This window comes from Polyodon spathula, chromosome 8 (genome assembly GCF_017654505.1).
Source record: "Polyodon spathula isolate WHYD16114869_AA chromosome 8, ASM1765450v1, whole genome shotgun sequence".
Lineage (NCBI taxonomy): Eukaryota > Metazoa > Chordata > Actinopteri > Acipenseriformes > Polyodontidae > Polyodon > Polyodon spathula.
Genome location: NC_054541.1, coordinates 35,595,768 through 35,618,942, shown reverse-complemented (window position 1 = coordinate 35,618,942; position 23,175 = coordinate 35,595,768). Strand labels below are relative to the sequence as shown.

Genomic DNA, 23,175 nt, shown 5'->3' with positions numbered 1-23,175 from the left:
TTTGCTGTTAATGTACTTAATGACGGATTAAACAAAAAATATGGACATTTATTTTACGGAAATAAGTTTAAAAAAAAAAAAAAAAAGATACATAAAAAAAACTCAGCAACATAAGGGAATTTTATGCCAATGCAAGAAGTTCAACTGGAGACCAGTATTCAGTCTCCAGTTTTATAATGCATTGCTGCACTAAATAGATATTTTAACACTGTGGTCTGGCCTGGCGTCTGCGGGCTTGCCTGTAGGCTGCCCAGAGCTGCACTGTCCTCCGATGCTATAGCTCTGAGGTGGCTGCATGGTGAGTCTGCAGCGTGTAAAGAAGCGGGTGGATGACGGCACACGCTTTGGAGGACAACGTGTATTCGTCTTTGCTGCCCCTGAATCAGCGGGGGGGTGGTAGCGATGAGCTGAGCCTTAAAAAAAAAAAAAAAAAAAAAAAGGGCTTTATATATTATATATATATATATATATATATATATATATATATATATTATTATATTATATATCTATATATATATCTTATGTGGTGTGTGTGTGTGTCGTTTTCGGTTAAAAAATTTTAGACAATTAGTCTTGTCAGAAAATATATATTTTATATATATATATATTCTATATATATTAATATATATGATATATATATATATATATATATTATATTTTAATTAATTACATAGGGGTGTTCTGATTAATTGAACAGATTGATCAACTGAAGAGCTGATTACAGTTTTGTTTTTTGTTGTTTTAACAATTTAATTGTGCAGAATAATTTTTTTTTAGATATAAAATCAACCAATAGAACTGTATTTTCTCTGCGGCAGTCCAATCATAAGTTGAGTGGAAACGGGACATACACAGTTGAAGGTATTCTCTAGATTTAACCAATGGGAGAGTCAAAGATCAGCTCCTTGTTAAGTAGGTGTCTAATCATGAGTGAGCAGAGGCGGGACATAAACTGTTGAAGGTATTCTTTTGTTTCAGTTGAAGGTCTGGGGAGTCAACCAATGGGAAAGTCAAAAGTCTGCCCTGGTTTTGCAGCTGTTCAATCATTAGTGAGCAGAGACGAGAAAGCGGTGTAAGACTAGCTAAATTTCTCAGGATACTGCATATTATAGAGACCGTTATTGACAATTATATTGAGAACTTTGAAGTAATATTTCAAATTGCTTTTTACAAAAAAAAAAAATAATAATAAAAAGTCGTCAGACAACAGAGACAATGGTCGATTTGGTTACCAATCAGTTTTCAAGAAGAACTTGCTCAGAAAAATTGGAGATTGTTAAATATGGTACACACCACAAATACCCGAACTGACACAAGAAGGGAAGGGATATACTCCCACTTCCAAATTTCAAATGATGAAAGGTGTCCGTGGCTTACCGGTAGCTGTCAATTTAAGAAATTGTACTGCTGGAACCTTTTGTTCAGTACAGAAAAGGCAATATGGAACAGCACTGGCTACAGCAATCTAGGATATGTATCGACGTTAGCGCAAAAAAAACATGAGCTCTCCCAAAGTCACTTGTGAGCCACTGTTGCACTCAAAACTTTTGGACAAATCTGGATGATGATGTTCAACTGGATGGGCAGAAACGTAGGGATACAATGCATCACAATGAGCAAATCAGAAAAAATCACAGGGTTCTTAAACACTTGATTGATTCTGTTGTTTAACTTGGCAAGCAAGAACTGGCATTTAGAGGGCACAGTGAAGGCACCAATACCAGAAATAGAGGTAACTGTGGAATAACTTTTTTTCTGATTTCTGACTACGACCGCATGTTCAGCAATAGCTTGTCAATAGCAACAATATTCTTGGGTTAACAAGATTCAGAACGACTTACTTTGTTCAGTGTCTCGGGTTCTGCTAGATGCAAGAAAAGCAGAAGTACAGGAAGCCAAGTATGAAGCTGTAATGGTAGATGAAACAACCCATGTTGTTGACACAGCTCAGCTGGCTTGTGTTTTCATTGATGTGACTGACAGTGGTCCGAAAGAATGGTTGCGTAAAAAATAGTTACAATTACTAAAATAAAAATAATAATGAAAATGCTTTTAAAACAACCAAATTCCGATTGTGTGTGTGTGTGTGTGTGTGTGTGTGTGTGTGTGTGTGTGTGTGTGTGTGTGTGTGTATATATATATATATATATATATATATATATATATATATATATATATATATATATATATATATATATATATATATATATATATATTGTTTTTTTTTTTTTTTTAAAATATTGATTTTAAGTATTACTATGCAGGACAGCCACTATAAGATCGTTACCTTTATTAAAAATGTGTACGGATTAATCTACCAGAAATATACATCTATATGTAAAATACATGAATGAAGGCTATATTTACATCCTGAGCCATTCGAAAAAAAAGGCATAGTAGCACAGTAGTGATGTCAAAATGTCATAATTCCTCTACAGGAAAATATACTTGAACTTTGACCCACTCGACGACTCGAGACCACTTTCAATTCAAACACAGAATGTTTAGTTTTCAGTCACTGGACACCACTCAAAGTAGAGAAATATTCATTAGTGATTAAGGATACGATTTTGTCACAGTGATTTGTGGTGCATTTCATGGGCAAGTTGCGGGAGGTGGGGGGGAATTCATGGATATGTCACGGAAAGCCCACCAAATAAGGTAGGTTTATCTACATCAATATACACAAGCTTTTAAATAGTACAAAACAAAAATATAAAGGCTATTGCTTTTGACAGCTGGCAAGTTTAAATGTTACTTTAGAGTACAAAACTTAAAGGTGTGTTTTTTTTTTTTTAGAGAATACTGTTTGATGCAGGCTTTACTGCGTAGTGAAACATACTGTTTCTGAAATAAACTGTCTTCCTGTTCCTCTGTGCACATCCGGAGTAAGTGTAAATAAATATACAAAATCAGCATGTCAAGTAATTGTTTTTATTACTGTGTTCAAAATTAAATGGTATGTGTTTTTTTCTTCAATAATAAGAGCAAGATATTTAAATTGGTTGTTTCTGAGTAGCCTACAGAGCACTGCCCTTTTAAAAATAAAAAACAAAAAACACAGTTGAAAGTTAAAATCAGGCAGCACTGTGTCCAAGAAACGAGGCATCACAAAGATCAGAAAAAAGATCAGAAACAGATAAACCTCTCCTTTTATCTACAGTTTGCAGGAAATAAAAATAATTAAAAGAAAGATGTTCAATGGCAACATTTTCAACATACTGCTTGGGTACACTAGCTACACTGTATGAAAAAAGTTTCAAGAAGTGTTTCATTAATATTTTTTGAAGATGTAAGCCCACTTAAAAAAATAAAGTGTGTGTATGTGTATATATATATATATATATATATATAGTTAACAAGTGATATATGTGAAGATCACAAGTGAGAGTTTACAGTAACATACAATCTGTGTTCATTTACATGCTTGCTCAGCTACAAAATACAAATTTCATTCTCTGACCTACATATCCACTCGTAAATGCTGCACAACCAGACAATTTACAGATATTCGCAGACTGTGACAGTTTATAAACTAATCGACCTAACAGTCTTGTCATTTCTGACGTCACAGAAACCCTAGATGGAATTATTTTCCTGTAACTCACTGAAGCCCATCTATTCTCTCTCTCTCTCTCTCTCTCTCTCTCTCTCATCTCTCTATATATATATATATATATATATATATATAATGTATGTATGTATGTAATATCAGTCAGCACTTGCATGTCGGACCCTGTAAAATATTGACTTCAGTGAAGGTTAAACGAGTGTGATGCATACTTTTAGTGCTTTGCTCCATAACACAGTTCTGTGACTTTCTATTAAAACGGCTTCTGCACTTATTGTGTTACATGCACTCAAGTATATTGAAGTAGTGCTGCAGGGAATGCATTGCTGTAATGGCTACATCTTTTACACAGTACAGCGATCAACTTAAGGAATGTATAGCTAGAAAAATAGCTTTGAGTTCATTTCTTCATCGTCAGATAATATAAACAACAATTAAACGTGCAATTAATTTGGCTTACTTCGGGGGAAAGCCCCACTGAGCGCAGTACCGTACCTTTGTTTTTCAGCATGGAAGAATGCAGTGCTTTGCGGTTGCTGCTGTCTTCTCTACGTGCACACGACTGGCAATATGATCTTTTAATGGTATTGACTCATACATGATCAATGAAATGTCAGCAAAACTCATATAATCAGAATTATTTTTTTAACTTTTACTGAGTCAGTATATATTTTTTTTCTTCGTAGGTACGGCTGTCACATGATGAAAAAACGCAACTTACAAAACAAAATTCACATGGCATCTTCAATTACTGTATTATACGTTTTAAATTTGTATTGATTACACTTTTACCAGTATCAAAACGCTTGAGATGATGAGAATTGGTGCACAATTTTAATGTATAAAATTAAATCAAATATTTTGTTCAGCTGATGGTAAATTAGGAAATGATCGGTCTTAATGCTTAAAACACAAACATGTACAATACAGGTTATTATTTAAGAGCAGCGATAAGTTGTTTTAATTTTTGCACCGGGTAAATAAAATATGTATAGCAACACCATTAAAAATGTATTTTAAATCTATCACGTCACATGACATTGCACAAATAAGCTTCCAGTGCTGTTACTAATGATTTACACGTGGACTTTATGCAAAACAAAAACATTTCTTCACTTAACTAAGAAAATATGAATACTGTAAATAACTTCTTTAAACAAAACTACTTTGGTAATAAGTAGGCTATCCTGCTGCAGTCGCTTGTCTTTGCTAATTTTAATTCAAACATTGGTTGTGTTCTTCTAGCACAGCCTTGTCAATGCTATATTAAATAAATCAATTATTTAAAACAATCAATGTACTAAATTCATAAGTGATATATAATGTTACAATAAAGTTAATGTTAATCAGTTACATCAAACTGACTCTGTATAGGTTGATAATCCAGACGAATGTAAATATAGGACATTGAAAATGTGTGCTAAGCTGCAAGGTTTTGAGAAGGCATTTCTCTCAAATGTGTGCAACGTCAGAAAGCCACCAGCCAAGAGCAGTCGGCGCAGCATGCTGTGGGTAACAAAACGCAAACATTGAAAAAACGTGTATTATGTGTCGTTGACAGTTTTCTTCAAAACCATTATCAAAATACAGTATCAGTTCACAAAAGATTCAGCCGAATACAGAATAACGAATCTACAAAAACCGTCAAGAAAACTGAAGGAAACTTCAGACTGGGAGCTACTAACAAGGGACACGCACAATCTATAGTTTTGAGCCTTTTAGTTAATAGTATTTTTATTAACAAATGGAAATATGTCCCTGAATAAGATATTAGTTTGAAACTTACACAATTTACCGCTAGCCCCCCCCCAACAGAAATGTAAAAATACAGAACTGTTTACTTCTCCTTTACAAGAAAGGAGAGCTGCATCTTTGCCATAACCCACTATTTTCTTTATTGACGTTTCAACCTGTGTCAATTGATCTGAGAGCAATGAGGACAAAATTAATATGAATGACCTGAATCTCCCTGTGAAATAAAACCCACGTTGATTTAAATGCACCGTGTGTGGAACACCTATCGAATAGGCTGCGAAATAGTTTTAAAATTATTTTAATAAAACACAGCAGTTCCGAAATGGTTCAACTTGTATGGGCACGTTACAGTAACGTAAATGCCATTTACTAAAGCATATTGTTCAACAGCATCTTGAACACCTGACAGTTGTTACAAAAAAATATATTTCTAAATCTGAGTATGATCTCTAGAATACATTTCTCAAACATAGCACAAGTCTAAACAGTTTGCCATTACTATATATTACAGGTTTACTGCATAACTTTACTCTGTGAAAAGTGTGCTGTGTTGCATACGGGGAGGGTATGTTTACATTTAGCAGCTGCATGAAGTGTTTCGTGTGTGCGCCACCAGTAATTTAGGGAGTTGAGAGCTGCATTCATCAAATGTGTTCTTGTTCTTGAATACCTGGTGTTAAATACAAGAGTTATTTTCAATACCGGATTGATGTCTTTTATTTAAGAACAGCACACAGTTGGAGAGATATATTAAATGGGTGTGTGTTTGGGTAGATGTAGGATTCGGTTCACCAAATCGACTGAATCCGAACCCTGCTCAAAAAGTATGTATTCGGACCGAAACTGAATCCTGTATTCGGTGCATCTCTATTAATTATGATAATTGCAGTGTTGAATAAAAGGAATGGTATCACTAAAAAACGGTATACCGACCCGTCTTTAGTGACATGCAGTTTAATATTAATGCTTTTCAAGAAAGCTCTGAAAATGGTAGGTTTACCTCGATGTTGGAGTCTCGATTTAAGATTGACATTTATGATAATAACTTGCAAAAGTTTGTAAACGGAGTATGACGGTTGTTGCCAGTTATTGCTAAAATGGGCCCATTTTTCACCTTGGAGGGAACACTGGTGATGAGGTTTGGTTCTTATTTGTGACCATTGCTCAAGTGAAATAATGCAGAGACCCACAAAACCATTGTTGCACAGCATTTGGCCCTTTTCTCAGAAGCAGTTTGGCAGCTGAGAGAGGTTTGAGAGTCATTGCCTTGTGTGAAAGCACTTTAAGGCATGTAAGGACATTGTACTATATAGGCTTTAGGCCTGAGTACATTTTATGGTTTGACTTGTTTTTTTGTTTGAAAGCAAAGCAACAGCTTACTTTTTGTTCTGGCTTTATTTTCTTGCTGAGATTTACAAGTAACTGTTTCAATATTTGTTAGTAGGTTGAAAAAGAAACATTTGTGTTAGACACTTTAATTATAAAGGAAAATCGTATCATAACAAATACAGTACATGATTTACAGATGAACAAAACACATGTGCAGATGTAATTGGAAAGAAAGCAAGGAAAATGTAAATATTCAATGAAAGCTGAGCTCTATGCAAATTTAAATTGTTGACCTTGAGAATAAACAAATATATACATTCTTACTGCGTTTGTCTTAATAAATATAAAGTGTAGATCGGTAGTAAAAACTTACCCTGCTTGTCCTTTCAGTAGTGTCTGTTAGTTTCATTTTCTTAAAGGAAAATGAAACCAAATGAGCTGAGTGTGTATTTAAAGAGAGAGATCTCTGAAAACAACATTCTGGATAGGCATATTCTGGTACTCTCTCAAACTCATTTCATCAATCTGTATAAGAAGATTAATTCACAAATGTGTCATTGTTTGTTTTTTGAAGTTCAGTTAATGTAGCATGTTTTTTGAGTTATATATGTTTTTGTTTGCAATTACTGTACAAAACATATGGAAATTCACATTTGGTTTCTGCAATATTCCTGTAACGGGTCAACAGCAGAATACATTTTAGGGGGTGCTAACTTGTTATTATCTCTTACTAGGTTTATTAGCATAATTATTAGCAATATTTTATTGATTGTCTCGTAGATGGTCAGAAATTCCAAATATAACACTAAAGTTAAATAATGAAACAATAGAACCTGAATAAGAGGATTTTACCGTCTGGTACGGCCTGTCTCATACAGTTATGTCCTGCACCAAAGATGAGGACATTTAACATAAAAAGAAGGGCCTTACCAGATGGTAAAGCCCTCTTATGAGGGTTCTATTGGTATTAGAAAATGGCTGCATTTAATTTTTGTTTTTTCTGATTTAGTGCTGCACATGTTTCTCAATATTCCATGAGTAAGGTGGTTTGCTCAGAATTCTATGTGTGGTCTGGTAGCCTTCAAACTTCAATGTCCCAGTTAGAAATAATAATTCAGAGGCCTTTACAATATTGAAATTGTTGTAATTATATATATATATATATATATATATATATATATATATATATATATATATATATATATATATATATATTAATATATAGTAGTATCATATAACAAGTTGCTTACCCACAAGAACTTGTTTTGATGTATTGTCCTCAGTGATTGAGCACCATTGCCATCTGTTTACTGTATTTAAAATGCTGATTCGCTGAGGTTTTTTTTTTTTTACTAATTGTAATGTGACGTGGCCGAGGGCAGTGTAAATGATCAGGCTGGAGTCTTTTTTTTTTAATTTTTGTTTTATTTTAAATAATTTAGTCTTCGCCATTGGTTTTCTCCCCAATTTGGAATGCTTAATTTTGTTTGTTTGTTTTTTTTATTCTGGTTCACCGCTGCAACACCCCGGTGACTCAGGGAATGGAGGTTGAAACACACGTCCTCCGAAACATATTGTTGCCAATCCATCATTTTTCGCACTGCGGATCCACAGCGAAGCCATCAGACCTATAGTGCCGGAGGACAACACAGATCTGAATGGCTCCACTGCAGATCTGCAGGTGCCACAGCCACAGGGGTCGCTGGTGCATGGTGAACCTTGGATTCCCCTGCCGACCTAATCCTTCCCTACCTGCCCCCTAGGAACCCCTGGTCACGGTCAGCAGTGGCATGTCATGTCATCATAGATACTACAAAATAATATTGCAAAAGTCTACCAGGGCCAATAATAGTAGTACTTAGTATTTGCAGTGCAGTTAGTTGTCTTTTAAGACTTCCTTAATCCTCTCAGGCATAGTCATTGAGGCGCTGAAAGGTCGAGTTGTAGTTTAGATTCCTCCATGCAGCACAAACATTTTTAATAGGATTGAAATCCGGCAAATTTCCAAGCCACAAGTGAAGTGGCCTGATCCTGTTGTCATCTAACCATTTCTTCACCTGTTTAGCTTGATGGCAGAAAATTGTGTGATTTAATTCGACTTTATGAAGCAAAATGAGATAATTTTAGAGTGAAACTTTTGGCCATAACTCTGACCCTGTAATATACCCTGTAATATATGTAAGAACATTTGTGTTTATAACAACCATCATTTTGCAAATTATTTTAGTTTTGTAAATTATTTTACGAATTGGAAAGACTGTATGAACTAGGAAACAAGAATTTTCCCTTTGTTCTTAAAAATATACTTTATATATATAATAATATATATATTATATATATAATATATATATATATATGAAAACTGGTTTGAAATCCACACCAATTTTAAGAGGTTTCTCCACATACCAATTGAAGGAGTGCCTTACCTGAGCCTGTTTCAACAAAAACAACCCATAAAGAAAATATATCTTTTTTCTTTTCCTGTTCTGCCCTGACCAGCACATAACTAATCCTGTGCCTAGCACAGAGCCAGAGTAGCTCGGCTGAAAAAGAAAATGCACTGAATATATTTTGGTGGAACATTTAGCTTTTATCATTTTCTTTTCTCACTGGATATGTTGTTGTTGTTGTTGTTGTTCTTATTATATTTTTTTATTTTATTTTTAAATAAGCATTTTAGAAATGTGCTTTCAGTTTATTCTAAAATGCTCAGCAGAAATAATTGAGTAAGTGAAACTATTGAATACATTTAATTAGTCATTGGTTTGCTTCCTGGGTTGCTTGGCAATAATTTAAATATGCATTTTTTTTCTTAGGTGTTTATATTTCTAAATATTCTGACTGCCTAGATCTCAAGCCGTGGCACAATGGGAAATCTGGCTGCATTGTTATTTTCAGACTTATTAAGGTATGGTAAAAGTGAACATGAAATTAAACATACAAACATGTTTTAGGCCAATTGTACTAGTACTATATTTTACTGTATAATGTTTTTTTTTTTTTTTATGTTTAAGTCAGATTTAAAAAATGTAGGTACACTTATTAAAGTTGATTACCAATGCCTGTGTTACTTTTCTTTTCTTGACATAATGAAAGTACACTTTCTGATTTTATAAATCTCTTTACAGGGTAGAGTAAAAGCAGTGACAGAAAACTACACTGCTAATTTTCCCAAACCATCTGTTGGTTATGATTGCCATGTCTCTGAAAATATTGGGACAATCTCTTCAACAAGTAGTTCTTTTCAAGCCTATGAAAGCACACAGGTAAGAACAGCTGATAAGGTCATTCCAACTCAAGTTGACCCCCTTAACCTCTTACGTCAATGAATTGTATCAGTTTTAACATTCATGGTCAAAGGTCATCTAAATGTGCATTTATACCATGTTCAGACACTTCCTCACCATGTTGGGCGTAGTTACATAGCTCTTGTTTTGCATGTACACAGCATAACCTGCCTCAGTAGCATTTTATTTGCCACAGTCCTTCAAACCTGACGAAGTACCCCTAGGGGCTAAAAAGTGAACTAAAAGATTATCGGCACTTAGATTTTAAAATCTACTTCGAATAATGATTTTTTTTTTTTTGTGAAATATTTCTTATCTTTGTTGCAGCTGGTGTCTTTTTTTATTGAAGCAAACTAAACCATCCGCCAGGTTAATACATTCAGTGTAACTGGTAGTGTATTTATTTTAAGTGAGAAAAATATGTATATTTACACTATTTTAGAAATGGTCATTTTCACAGGGAACTACATATTAAAGGACAATGGGTAAATTTCTCCGAAATCATGAAATAAATACAGCCTTAGTCATGGATGATCGTAGGTATGTTTTCAGCAGTCGAAGGCACGAAAAGCTGCGCTCAGCAGTAAAATTAGAAGTCAGGATACTAAGGTAGATTCTTATGATATAATTCGTGCCTCGCTTTTATGTAGGACGCAGAGTATAACCACAACTAAACACTGTGTGTGATTGTGGCAAAGTGCCCGCTCCTGTGTGTATTTTGTGTTGTATGTTGTGTGTTAATGTTGGTGTACAGTCATTGGTACACGGGATATAAACGGGTCTGTGTAACACGAGTGTTTAAAATGTATATTTGTATTTAGGCACAAGGATTGCACAGTACTTCACGTGCAAGTAAAAAGTAATAATATGCGAGCACGGGGAATTGCACTTTATTAATTCACGTGCAGTTGTATCGCGACTCCAATTGAATGATTGATTAGCAATCGAGTCTCGGTACAGCTGCATAAAAGCAGCATGTTTTCACTCTCGGGGTTGTGTGTTCGGTGAGTGGAGAACGTGATTGGAGACGGAGGTAATAATCATAATGCTATTATTATTATTATTATTATTATTAATAATAATAATAATAGTTGTTAAAAAGATCAGTTCAGCGTGTTTGTTTAGTGTTAGTCTGTTTTGTTTCATCTCTTTGTTTTAGTGCCATGTCCTGTGTTTTGTTTGTCTTGCAACCTTTTATTTTCTGTTTATTGATTAAACTGTGCAACAGCGCAATTCACATTTCACCTGGCAGTACTGAGTGTTTCTTCTGGGTCTGACTTCACCGTACACGCCATTCCGTTAGTGGTACAAACACATTTTTTTTCTCTCTGTACGCAACGTTTCTTTGGTCAAAAAGTGAGACGGTCCTGCCAGCAACACTAACCATTCCCTCTGTGGATATATTCAGACAAAACACCTTGGGCCTTATTTATAAAATATTTGCGCAGCAGCGTTCATTAGAACAAAAATGACAGCGTTGGCGAACCGCCGCAACAGCACACAAGTGTGATTTAGAAGTCGGGTCTCATGCGTGGGCTAAAGCATATCAAATCAGGAACCATGCGTCAAGCATAGTGTGGGAGCAAGGTTACAACCAATAAGGATTCAGCTTTCCCTTTTAAGAGCAGCTGTGCGTCTGAACCGGCGAACGGATGGCATTTTGAAACCTCAAAAAAGGAGGAGACCAAAAAGCTTCCCCCAAACCCTGTAATCTTTCCTCTGTAAGTTTTTAACATTACATCAATTGTGAAGAGCTATGTTATGTAAAACCCAACCAGCCAGGATGATATTGCTAACCTTCTGATGAGTGTACAGTAGTGTTCGCCCAGAGACATCTAGACATCGGAATCGCATTTTGAGGATTCCAAATGTTCACGCATTACAGTAGGAGCACATTTAAAGGTACGGGTATGCCTCTGTTCGGCAGGGGTTGTGGGGTTGAGCAGCATTGTCAGTATCCACCACTTCAGTGGATACCTGTTGTCCCCTATCAACCATCTTCTCATGCTGTCATCTCCCTGAAACACAGCTGCCACCTGCAGATTATTGAGGATAAACGAGCCATGAACAAAGCCAGGATGGTTTGCATACACAAATTTGTGATGTATTTGTTGGCATCACACACTTCTTGCACATTGACAGAATAGTTCCCCTTACGATTTACATAGAGGTGCCCAACCGATGGCTCCCAGGACACTAGGAAACCCATACCTCCCAAGAAAACCCTGCTTTGTTTTTTGTTGCAGCTTGTGAGAGACAGGGAAATGGATGAATTCTCCTGTCCGCTTTACTAAAGCTGCAGGTGCATCTCGCACTGCACAGCTGACTGGCTCATGTCTACAGTAAACTGTAAAGCCATTCATATTTCCAAGCATTTTTTGCAAATGCAAATGTTTTTGGCACAATCGAATTCCACTAACAGTATATACTTTGTGTATTGCAACAGGTAGCCAACATTTCTGCAGCAAAATAGGTTTTATGGGTGTGATTTGTCAGTTATTTTGGTCTCAAATATTTATGGCTTTACAGTAACCCACAGTCTGTTGGAACGAGCCAGTGGCATAAAATGTTGGTGTTCAGGCAAACAGTTTGCTCTCTGCATGTCTCCTAGGTCAGTCTGAAGCAGTTGGCAGATGTCAGTGATTGTTTGTCTGTTGAGGCGAAATTGCTGCATATATTGTGTGTCAGACAGGCTCAGAAAAGATATATCATAAGAACATAAGAAAGTTTACAAACAAGAGGAGGCCATTCGGCCCATGTTGCTCGTTTGGTTGTTAGTAGCTTATTGATCCCAGAATCTCATCAAGCAGCTTCTTGAAGGATCCCAGGGTGTCAGCTTCAACAACATTACTGGGGAGTTGATTCCAGACCCTCACAATTCTCTATGTAAAAAAGTGCCTCCTATTTTCTGTTCTGAATGCCCCTTGGGTCGACACTGTCAATACCTTTTTTAGAATTTTGAATGCTTGAATTAGGTCGCCACGTAGTCGTCTTTGTTCAAGACTGAACAGATTCAATTCTTTTAGCCTGTCTGCATATGACATGCCTTTTAAGCCCAGAATAATTCTGGTCGCTCTTCTTTGCACTCTTTCTAGAGCAGCAATATCTTTTTTATAGCAAGGTGACCAGAACTGCACACAATATTCAAGATGAGGTCTTACTAGTGCATTGTACAGTTTTAACATTACTTCTCTTGATTTAAATTCGACACTTTTCACAATGTATCCGAGCATCTTGTTAGCCTTTTTTATAGCTTCCCCACATTGTCTAGATAAAGACATTTCTGAGTCAACAAAAACTCCTAGGTCTTTTTCATAGATTCCTTCTCCAATTTCAGTATCTCCCATATGATATTTGTAATGTACATTTTTATTTCCTGCTTGCAGTACCTTACACTTTTCTCTATTAAATGTCATTTGCCATGTGTCTGCCCAGTTCTGAATCTTGTCTAGATCATTTTGAATGACCTTTGCTGCTACAACAGTGTTTGCCACTCCTCCTACTTTTGTGTCGTCTGCAAATTTAACAAGTTTGCTTACTATACCAGAATCTAAATCATTAATGTAGATTAGGAATAGCAGAGGACCTAATACTGATCCCTGTGGTGCACCACTGGTTACCACACTCCATTCTGAGGTTTTTCCTCTAATCAGTACTTTCTGTTTTCTACATGTTAACCACTCCCTAATCCATTTACATGTGTTTCCTTGAATCCCAACTGCGTTCAGTTTGAGAATTAATCTTTTGTGTGGGACTTTGTCAAAAGCTTTCTGGAAATCTAAATAAACCATGTCATATGCTTTGCAATTATCCATTATCGATGTTGCATCCTCAAAAAAATCAAGCAAGTTAGTTAGACACGATCTCCCTTTCCTAAAACCATGTTGACTGTCTCCCAGGACCCTGCTACCATATAGGTAATTTTCCATTTTGGATCTTATTATAGTTTCCATAAGTTTGCATATAATAGAAGTCAGGCTTACTGGTCTGTAGTTACCTGGTTCAGTTTTGTTTCCCTTTCTGTGGATCGGTATTACGTTTGCAATTTTCCAGTCTGTCGGTACCACCCCTGTGTCAAGAGACTGCTGCATGATCTTGGTTAGCGGTTTGTAAATTACTTCTTTCATTTCTTTGAGTTCTACTGGGAGGATCTCATCCGGCCCAGGGGATTTGTTTATTGTTAAGAGCTCCTAGTTCCTTTAACACCTCTGCCTCAGTTATGCTAAAGTTATTTAAAACTGGATGACGTGTGGGGCATGTTGTCAGTATCTTCCTTTGTAAAAACTTGTGAAAAGTAATCATTTACTATATTTGCTATTTTTTTTCTTCATCTACAATTTTGCCATTTGTATCTCTTAAACATTTAATCTCCTCTTTGAATGTTCTCTTGCTGTTGTAATATTGGAAAAACATTTTGGAATTGGTTTTAGCTCCCTTAGCAATGTTCATTTTTATTTCTCTCTTGGCCTTTCTAACTTCCTTTTTGACTTGCATTTGCAGTTCTGTGTACTCTTTCTGCGTACTTTCACTTCTAAATATTTGGGGACATCCCCTCCACCTCCTTCTCCTCTCTCCTTGTCTGGCCTTGTAGAAATCCAGTGCACACTCCATATTTCTGTTATTTCTTTTTTTTTTCTCTTCTTTACCTGCTTCCCTGTAAGTTTCAGTGGTATATAGTTGACTATGTAACCTGTTTTTCACATGTCAGTTGAAGAAACGCTGACACTGTTGATGGTTTGCTAAATCGTTACATTTGTTTGTAAATGAGGACACTCCCCTAACGCCGGGTGGGCACTAAAACACGGTTGATAAATCACATAGTTGGACAAAGTCTGTTTTCCCGTGTGTGGCTTTTTTTTTTTGCTCTAACTGTCCGCAGAAGTTTATACGTAGTAGTTGTAAGACAATTGCATGGGTGAAAGTTTTCCGTCTGTAGATGGAATTTTGTCAAAATTGCCTCTCCCAGGCCCTATGACCCGTGTAGAAGTGCCAAAAAAGTCTGGGTTGGGGGGTGGGTATATATATCGTGTAAATAAAAAAATTAAAATTGTACACTTCTTTTCATTTTTTTTTCTCGTTGAACTGTAACTTGATTGAGACCGTAGGTGCCTAACCCATAGGGCACAGGGGTGGCAAACTATATTTTGTCCCTCCTACTATTTTTTTTTGCCCAGTGTATCCACACTGTTCTATGTTTTGCTATGGTTTTGACTTTTAAACAGTTTAAAGTATAATAAATAAAAAAAAAAAACTGAGTCATTCAGAAGATGCCAGAAGTCCGACATTGATAAAAGAGAACGCATCTTACACTAACATTGGTTTAACCCATAGTCCACACTGCAATATTTACAACATCAGGGCAGTTTGGAGACTACAAAAAAAGTATTAATTAAATATAGGCTAGGTAGTTGTTAGTTTAGTTTGTTTTTATTCTCTATCAAGTTGTATTCATTTTGGGGGGGGGGGGGGGGGCATTTATTTATTTATTTATTTTAAAATATGGAAGTTGGTTGGTTCATGTTGCTGTGGGGCCATGAACAGGTTGAAGTTCAACACCGACCCTAAATAAAATGTTGTTACTGTTATTAAACACTAGTTATAACCCTTGTTAAAGATATCAAAGTTTACCCGAGGCCGAAGCAAATGAAAAACTTACATTGTTGTTTTAAGTTATTTTATTATGGGCAAACTTTGCCCTCAATCTCAGTGGACCACATTTAGAAGCAAGCACAAAGGCAGAGACAATTTCTTGGAGGAATTAGACAATTTTTCAGTCAAAATAGTCATTGGCCACTTTCACCCATGCAATTGGCACAACACAGAGGAACATATACATAGTGGATTGAATACAAATATGACAATTCATTCTCTTTGTTATGGAAACAAAGTTATTAAGCAGTGTGTACATCATTCTGTTTACCTTTTTAATAAAGCATGGTTACTCATTTAAGTAATTTTTTTACATTCTGTTACCAGCTATTGTTGTGTTATTAATTGAAATTAAGCATGTACATTGGAATACTTTTTAATGGTGTGTTTTGTTTTTTTCTCTTGCAGTATTATATGTATGAGTTACAGAACGGTGCTGCCGTCTCTTGCCCCAGACACATTTGTCCGTTTGCCATTGTAGGCTTTCTATACAGTGAATCAAAATCCTCTATGTCAGTGTTGAAAAATGGAAAAAAGTAAGTCATGCAGTGTACCCCTATTGTCAGTAAGGATAACATTATACCATTTACCTTTGTAAAATAAATTAAACCAATTCTTGTTTTTATTTCCCTCCCTAGTGCTACTCAAGACAAAACAGGTAGGGTGTTTTTTTTTTTTTTTTTTTTTTTTTTTGTTAGTCAGGAAACAATTTTTGAGATGAAGTGAAGTGCTTTCCAATTGTATGTCTTTGTTTGATGCAATTATTGCAGAAATAATAATTTTGTTTTCTGTGTGCAGCTTGGCACTACTGTACTTGGAGAGGCCAGATCAGGATCAAAGACCACTCCCCAGTGTATGATGTAGCTCTCAAGTCATATACTGGTGCAGTAATCCCATCCAAGCTGTAAGTTGAGTGTTTGTTTGTTTGTTTGTTTGTTCATTTTTTTTGGTTATTTAATAAATTAAACAATTAATTACTATCTAAAAATAGAAAGATGTTATGTAATGGCTTCCTAAGTTGATGTATCGTGGTATATTTGCTGAAGGTCCCATGATCTGATTGCAGGTAGGTCATTTCAGGGGATTGAAATTGCTTTACATTACATAACAAGAAAACAGCAGCAAATGTATCTATAGCGTTGTCTTGGAAATATCATTTGTGCTTTCCAAATGTAATTGAAAATAACAATAGATGTTCAACAACAGAAGAAGAGGAATAGTAATTTATGTTGCTTATGTAAAAACCTATAAGACCATTTTCTCAATTCCCCCTCCCGCCAAATCCAGTTTCTATTTATTTGATGTATGGTTGATGTAGCTTGCTACTAAGTGTAAGGGGCAACTTTGTTTTGACTAAGCATATTCTGATGGTGAACAGGTAAATTGTTTTAAATTTTACTTTTTTTTTTTTTTTTCTAGACCAGAGAAACTAAAAATTGACAGTGTTATGAAAGTTTGTGATTTGAAGAAAGCATTACCAGAGGCGGTCTTTAAAAGAGAAAGTTACTGTACAAGTGAAGGTAATCTGCCATAAATCTCCCTAGGAACCTTTGTTTAGATGTGATTTTATCACAGTTTGTATTGTTGTGTGTTAAAGTACAAGTGTCTTGTGCAGTAGGTCTCTGAAGACCCTTCAAGTATGCATTAAATAAGTACATGTGTGTTATTTTTTGTGCCAAGGAAGGCTACTTAAAGTTGAGTAGGCTATTTCCAAACTGATAAAAGTACTCCTAATTATCATCACTGCTTGGCTACAAAGCTTAGTTTCTTATTGGTTTATTGATGTTCATTTCTGATCCACTACAAAAGTGTTATCCTACAGCACATTCAATTACATTTAAACACAAATAAAAAGGTTAGAGAAGGAATAGCAAAGCAAAAAAGCAAAAGGAAACGTTAAAGAAAACATTCAGAAGCTAGACAATACATTCTGGTAAGTGCTTGGCAAAACGAAGTACTGGGGTAGAAGATTGAACAGCACGGTAAACCTTGATGTAAAATGTTGTCAATGAAATGACGAATTGGTATATTTATTTTTGATGCAATAGTTTGCTTGGATGGAGTGTACTGCAGTTTGTATGAGGTGGTAAATTCTGCTGAGGAGGAGGGCCATCTTCATTTGCTAAAAGAAGAACTAAAAGAAAAAGACTTGGTAAGATAAAGTTTAAGAGTTAATAAAGCTTCCAGCCTTTTATTCTATTTTTTTTTTCAGTAAACACTATCGATTTGAAAGCTTAAACATCAATTAAATCGATTAAATCCTAATCTTGACTTTCTTTTACTTTTTTTTTTTTTAGGCACTTGCTCAACAATTACATGATCACGGACTACTTCTGTTTTTAGCTTCATCGTCTTTTGAGTTGGATGAAGGTAGTAATATCACTACTACGACTACTACTACTACTAATAATAATAATAATAATAATAATAATAATAATAGTAATAATAATAGTAATAATAATAAATCTTTTAAGTAGCGCCTTTCATAAAGGATTATCACAAAAGCGCTTAACAATGCAAGGTAAGACAAGTAAAACAGCACTTAAACAAAACTCATGACCTATACAGAATTGGATACAAACTACTAACAACATTAAAAATAAAGGAATTAAAAACAACAAAGAATCTAAGAGTGCCAATTTAAATAAATGTGTTTTAAGTCGAGATTTAAAAACAGAAATCTTGAGCAGGATAAGTTCCACAGCCTTGGTGCACAGGACTAGAAAGCCCTATCCCTGTTCATGGCTTGGTTAAGGGAATAGTTAAAAGACCAGCATCGGCGGACTGTAGAGCACGACCTGGAGTGTAATTTGACAGTAGGTCAGAGATATAAGGGGGACAAATTCCCCTATTGACTTTAAGTCAATAACATTTTAAAATCAATACGGAATTTGACTGGCAACCAGTGTAGAGATTTTAATACAGGGGTTGTATGTTCACTGGAGCGACACCTGGTTAACACCCTAGCTGCTGAATTTTGGACTGCTGGAGTTTTTGGACAGTATTCTTTGACACCCCAGCAAGTGGGGCAATGCAATAATCTGGAGGAAACAAAAGTTTTTCTACAGCAGACATTGACAAGACAGGGCACAGCCGAGCAATGATCTGAAGATGAAAGAATGACAACTTGGTAATATTCCGAACGTGCGGCTCAAAAGTTAATTGGGGTCAAAATTGACTCAAGTTTTTCATTTTGGAACAAAACTCAGTACTCCATCAATAGTCATGTTTCGACAACTGGATTCACGCAGTTGACGCAGAGTACCTAATAAGATAACTTCAGGCTTGTCACTTTTTAACTGCAGAAAGTTTTGTTGCATCCAAAGCTTGATGTCAGCATTACAGTTAGTGAGCACAGAAACAGCCAAGTCAGTATAAGGTGTGGTTTGCAGATAAATCCTAGTATCATTGGCATAAATGTGAAAATTTACACCCTGACTTCAAAAAATGTTACCTATTGGAAGCAAATATATGCTAAATAGGACAGGTCTCAATATGGAGCCCAGAGGGACACCATAAGAAACCAACCCAGGGGTAGACCTGAAACCCAGAGACAAAATGCTTTCTCTTGTGGAGGTAGGAATTAAACCAGCCTAGGGCTGTACTAGGTATGCCAAGTATGTTCTCCAACCGGACTAGGAGAGTATTATGGTTCACTGCGTCAAAAGCAGCACTAAGGTCCGGTAAGACTGAAATAGAGAGGGCCCCAGAATCGGAAGCCATCAGCAGATCATCGACAACCTTGACCAGAGCTGTTTCAGTGCTGTGCAGCAGTCTAAAACCTGACTGGAGTGGTTCATAAAGATTATTTAACATGAGGTGATTAATTAATTGTTGCTCCACAACACGTTCAAGAACTTTAGACAGGAAAGGGCAATGTGTTAGATAATGTGTTTAAATATTATTTTACACACGGCTATCCTAGTGTGTCATGATTTTAAATGGACTGAGTCCTTAATTGTTGTGTTTTTGATTTCTGTGTAAATTATTTCAAGTGCAACACAAATATAGTACAAACAGCAATAATACATTTTTTTTTTTTTTTAATTACAATTTGTATTCTCAATTTTGCATTGTAGAAAATACATGTGAGAAAGATAATGCACTACAGGCTTTGTTTGTATTTCCAAACTCAAGAACAGTTACAAAAGGTATGTATATTTTCTCCAATTATGCTTATAAAAAAGAAAAAAAAAAAGATACAGTAGAATTAAAAACAAACTTCTTTATCAAATGTTACAAACAAGTCTTTTGTCAGTGTCTTGTTTGCTGTAATATATGGTACAATATTGTAAGTATTTGAGATATAAAAAGTAATGACGTCAAAGTATATTTATTTATGTTTTACAGCTATGAAGGCTCCTTATTTTGTACGAAAATCTGAGGATCTGATTTCTCGTGATGTAATGCGGATTTTGCCTGCCCTTAATTACGCAGAAATGAAAGCTGAAAAATTCCAAACCGAACAGAAAACTCCTCCTTGTGAGTTGGTGGAGCAACACTTGCATAACTATGCAACTTTAACTCGGCCAGGGATCACAGACTCAAGTCCCGTTAGAGAGCTGTTTCCATTGGCTGAGCAATATGATGTGTCCAGAGTGGATAAACATCTCTACAGAACTGCAAAATGCCCTAAATCGGCAGTTGCAAACCTGAAGTCCTATTTCAGTGGATCAGACACTTACGTGGTACCAGTATCAAAAGCTTTAGAGTTGCTGGCTATATATCAGAATGAAGCATGTGAAGATGCAGATGATGACTGTGAAATTATCTGCTATTCTCCTGTGTCTTCACCAGAGGCAGAACAGCATATGTGCTGGAATGAAGGTGACCTTGATGAGCAAATAAGAACTTTAGAAAATGGAAATGCATCCTTCCATGAGCATGATATTCACAAGGAAGGCACTGGCTTAGAAATGGCAATTCAGGAGGCCCAGGGAGGAGATATTGAAACAATGGAGATAACAGGGTCTCAAGGCACAGATCAACAAGATGCTTTGTCCAATAATAACAGATCCAAAAAAATTAAAACAAGAAGCAATAAAATGCCTTTAGGCAACATCAAAGAAAGTCGTGGAAGAAGAAAAAAGCCTGTATTACCTGTTGGTCCTAAAACAGAAGAACCTAGTAAAAATTGTAACAGAAATGACATTGAAATGGGAACGAAACCTTTGGGTTCAGTGGATCAGCAAGATGCAGACAAAAAAGAATGCTCCAGTAAAAGATTAGCAAAAACCAGTGGTGTAAAAGGAAAGAAGCTATTAGATTCTGAAAATCAGATTCCGCCAAAAGAGGCAACCACTGGAGATGAGCTACATCCACCAAAAAGAAAAATTAAAGGGGAGAGTTATCGGTATGGATTAAAAAATATTATAACAGATTGTGGTAGAGTTTTTGTTCCACATGGTTCAAAGGTGTTGCATACAGATCGTATACCAACTGAACAAACCACTGGAGCTGAGGGTGTATGTAAAACTAATTTGTGCAAAGAAGACAGTCTAGCTAGTGGAGCAGATTCAGAATTGACACAATCAGTGACAGAAAGGTTCCACAATGCAGTAGACAGAATAGCTCCAAGTGAAGCTGAAATACAAAGAGAGAGTGAACAACCCAGGGATACACAGGTCAAAGAAAATGAGTTAGTGGATGCTCTAAAGAAACTGCCGCCTTGTAAAACAGGTGCAGGTAGAGGTGTGGACAGTGTAAAGAAACAAAAACCACTGGCTCAGATGGTTGCTTTGATTGATGGTTGCTTTGAAGAGACACCCACTACAGGTAAGCCAAGTTCACCGAAAAGGAAAAAACAAACAGGAGAAAACTGTGAGTTAGAAAATGTTGTTGTCAACTGTGGAAAATCGGTCAGACCACAAAGTGTGCAGGCATTGATTACTCACTCTAAATTGCCAGAGCCTACCATTGGGTCAGAGGAGAGGCCTAAAACCAAAAAATACCAAAGAAAAAGGTCAGCTGGAGGAGCGGATTCCTCCAAATCGACCAAAACTATGGAAGAAACCAAGAACAGCAGCAGAAGGGGAAAGAAGCCATTGTCCCCTGCAGATCAGGTTTCTGTGATTGATCCAATTGAGAATAACATTGTAGATGGACTCAGTCCTCTGTCAAGTATCCAGCAGCCTAAAAAACAAGTAACGAAACGAAGAGTTGTAAAAGAAAGAGTGAATTTTCAGACCAGGATAGCTGAATACATGAAAGAAAATGGTAAGTATTTTAGCAAAGATTAGAGTAATTTTAAACATGATTATAGGAACCTAATTTATTAATGTTATTGATGTAGCTGCTTCATTAGGAACTGTTAAGAAAATATTGTAAACTCATCACAGGGTAAACGTTAAACAAAGGATACTACATTATAATGCTTAATGTATTTGTTTGCTTTGTTGTTGTTTCTGTGTTACAGGATGGTTGAATTTTGAAACGTCAGATTCTTCAGAGAATCAAAATACACAAACTAGTCCATCAGAGAAACCCATGCTTGATTTTGAAAGAAATACAAGGCTTAGTCAGCCCTCGGATGCACTTAACTTACTGGCTGATTTGGCTCTTGGCTCAAGTACCTCAGGAACTACTCATGCAGTGCAATCAAAAGAGACATCATATGTTTCTGAAAACATGAATACAAGTGCCTGTCAAGAAAATGTTTCAATGACAGACAAGCATGTACAAAGCCACACAGTGCTAGTTTGTGAAGCAGAGCTTGGCCCTACAAGTTTGGATAATTGTGAAACTTTGCGGCAAGCTTTGTTGAGCAGTAATATACATCTGAACCTCCCAAGAACTGAATTTCCTCAAGGACTTCCAGTTACTGAAGAGCTGATTCTTGGTGTGATAGTTAAAGAGCATTCCTATTCACAACCTTCATCGGTGCTGATGGATTTAACAGATCAGCCACCTTTGGTCTCCACAAATAGTGCTGGATCTTCTAAAGCTGAATCGGAAAATGTGAATGAAGTTGCCTTAGTTGGAAGAGTTGCACCTTTCATACATCAGCAGCAACCCTTTTATGACTGTCAGAAATCCAAAAAAGATCCGTCCTTTTCTCAAAATATGCAGGAATCAAGTTGTGTAAAAGCAGGCCTGTCGCGGGTTGTTTTTGAAGTGAATGGAATTCTTAAGGTGACAAGAGAGTGGAAAGAGAATTACGAGTTTGCATTGGATAGCAAATACAGCAACGATCCTCTGGATAAATGTGTGACTCGGGCCCTGCATGGGTAGGTGGTGTGTGTGTGTGTGTGTGTGTGTGTGTGTGTGTGTATTCCCGATATATTTATATTTACAACTCCATCCAGTGTTACCTGTTAAAATAGTAGCATCAGTTTGTACATCTTAAAAATTCATTTACATTAGTGTTATACGGCACATGAGGATGTTAGAATCAACGTGAGCCATCTTCACTTATTTGCTACATTTGAAAGGTATTTGCTAAGAATGCTCAAAAGAATGAGTCACCAGCTGTTGCATGTGGTCAAAAGGCTTTTCACAAACACAGCAACCATTTTGAATCAAACCTTATATAGTCATTTAATCAATTTCTATTACACGATTCAGTGAAAGTTGGTATCTATATTC

The 23,175-nt window shown here is 36.1% G+C and overlaps 1 protein-coding gene across 1 annotated transcript in view; it reads left to right on the top strand.

Annotated features, from left to right (window-relative positions):
- Positions 1-23,175, top strand: part of LOC121319867 — a 43,650-nt gene that overhangs the window by 2,699 nt on the left and 17,776 nt on the right. The window contains exons 5-15 of the mRNA XM_041257774.1: positions 9,472-9,563; positions 9,784-9,921; positions 16,000-16,127; positions 16,230-16,249; positions 16,390-16,495; positions 17,011-17,111; positions 17,640-17,743; positions 17,889-17,961; positions 19,671-19,742; positions 19,942-21,807; positions 22,007-22,817. Of these exons, the coding sequence (XP_041113708.1) occupies positions 9,472-9,563; positions 9,784-9,921; positions 16,000-16,127; positions 16,230-16,249; positions 16,390-16,495; positions 17,011-17,111; positions 17,640-17,743; positions 17,889-17,961; positions 19,671-19,742; positions 19,942-21,807; positions 22,007-22,817 (3,511 nt within the window). The remainder of the gene's footprint in view (positions 1-9,471; positions 9,564-9,783; positions 9,922-15,999; positions 16,128-16,229; positions 16,250-16,389; positions 16,496-17,010; positions 17,112-17,639; positions 17,744-17,888; positions 17,962-19,670; positions 19,743-19,941; positions 21,808-22,006; positions 22,818-23,175) is intronic.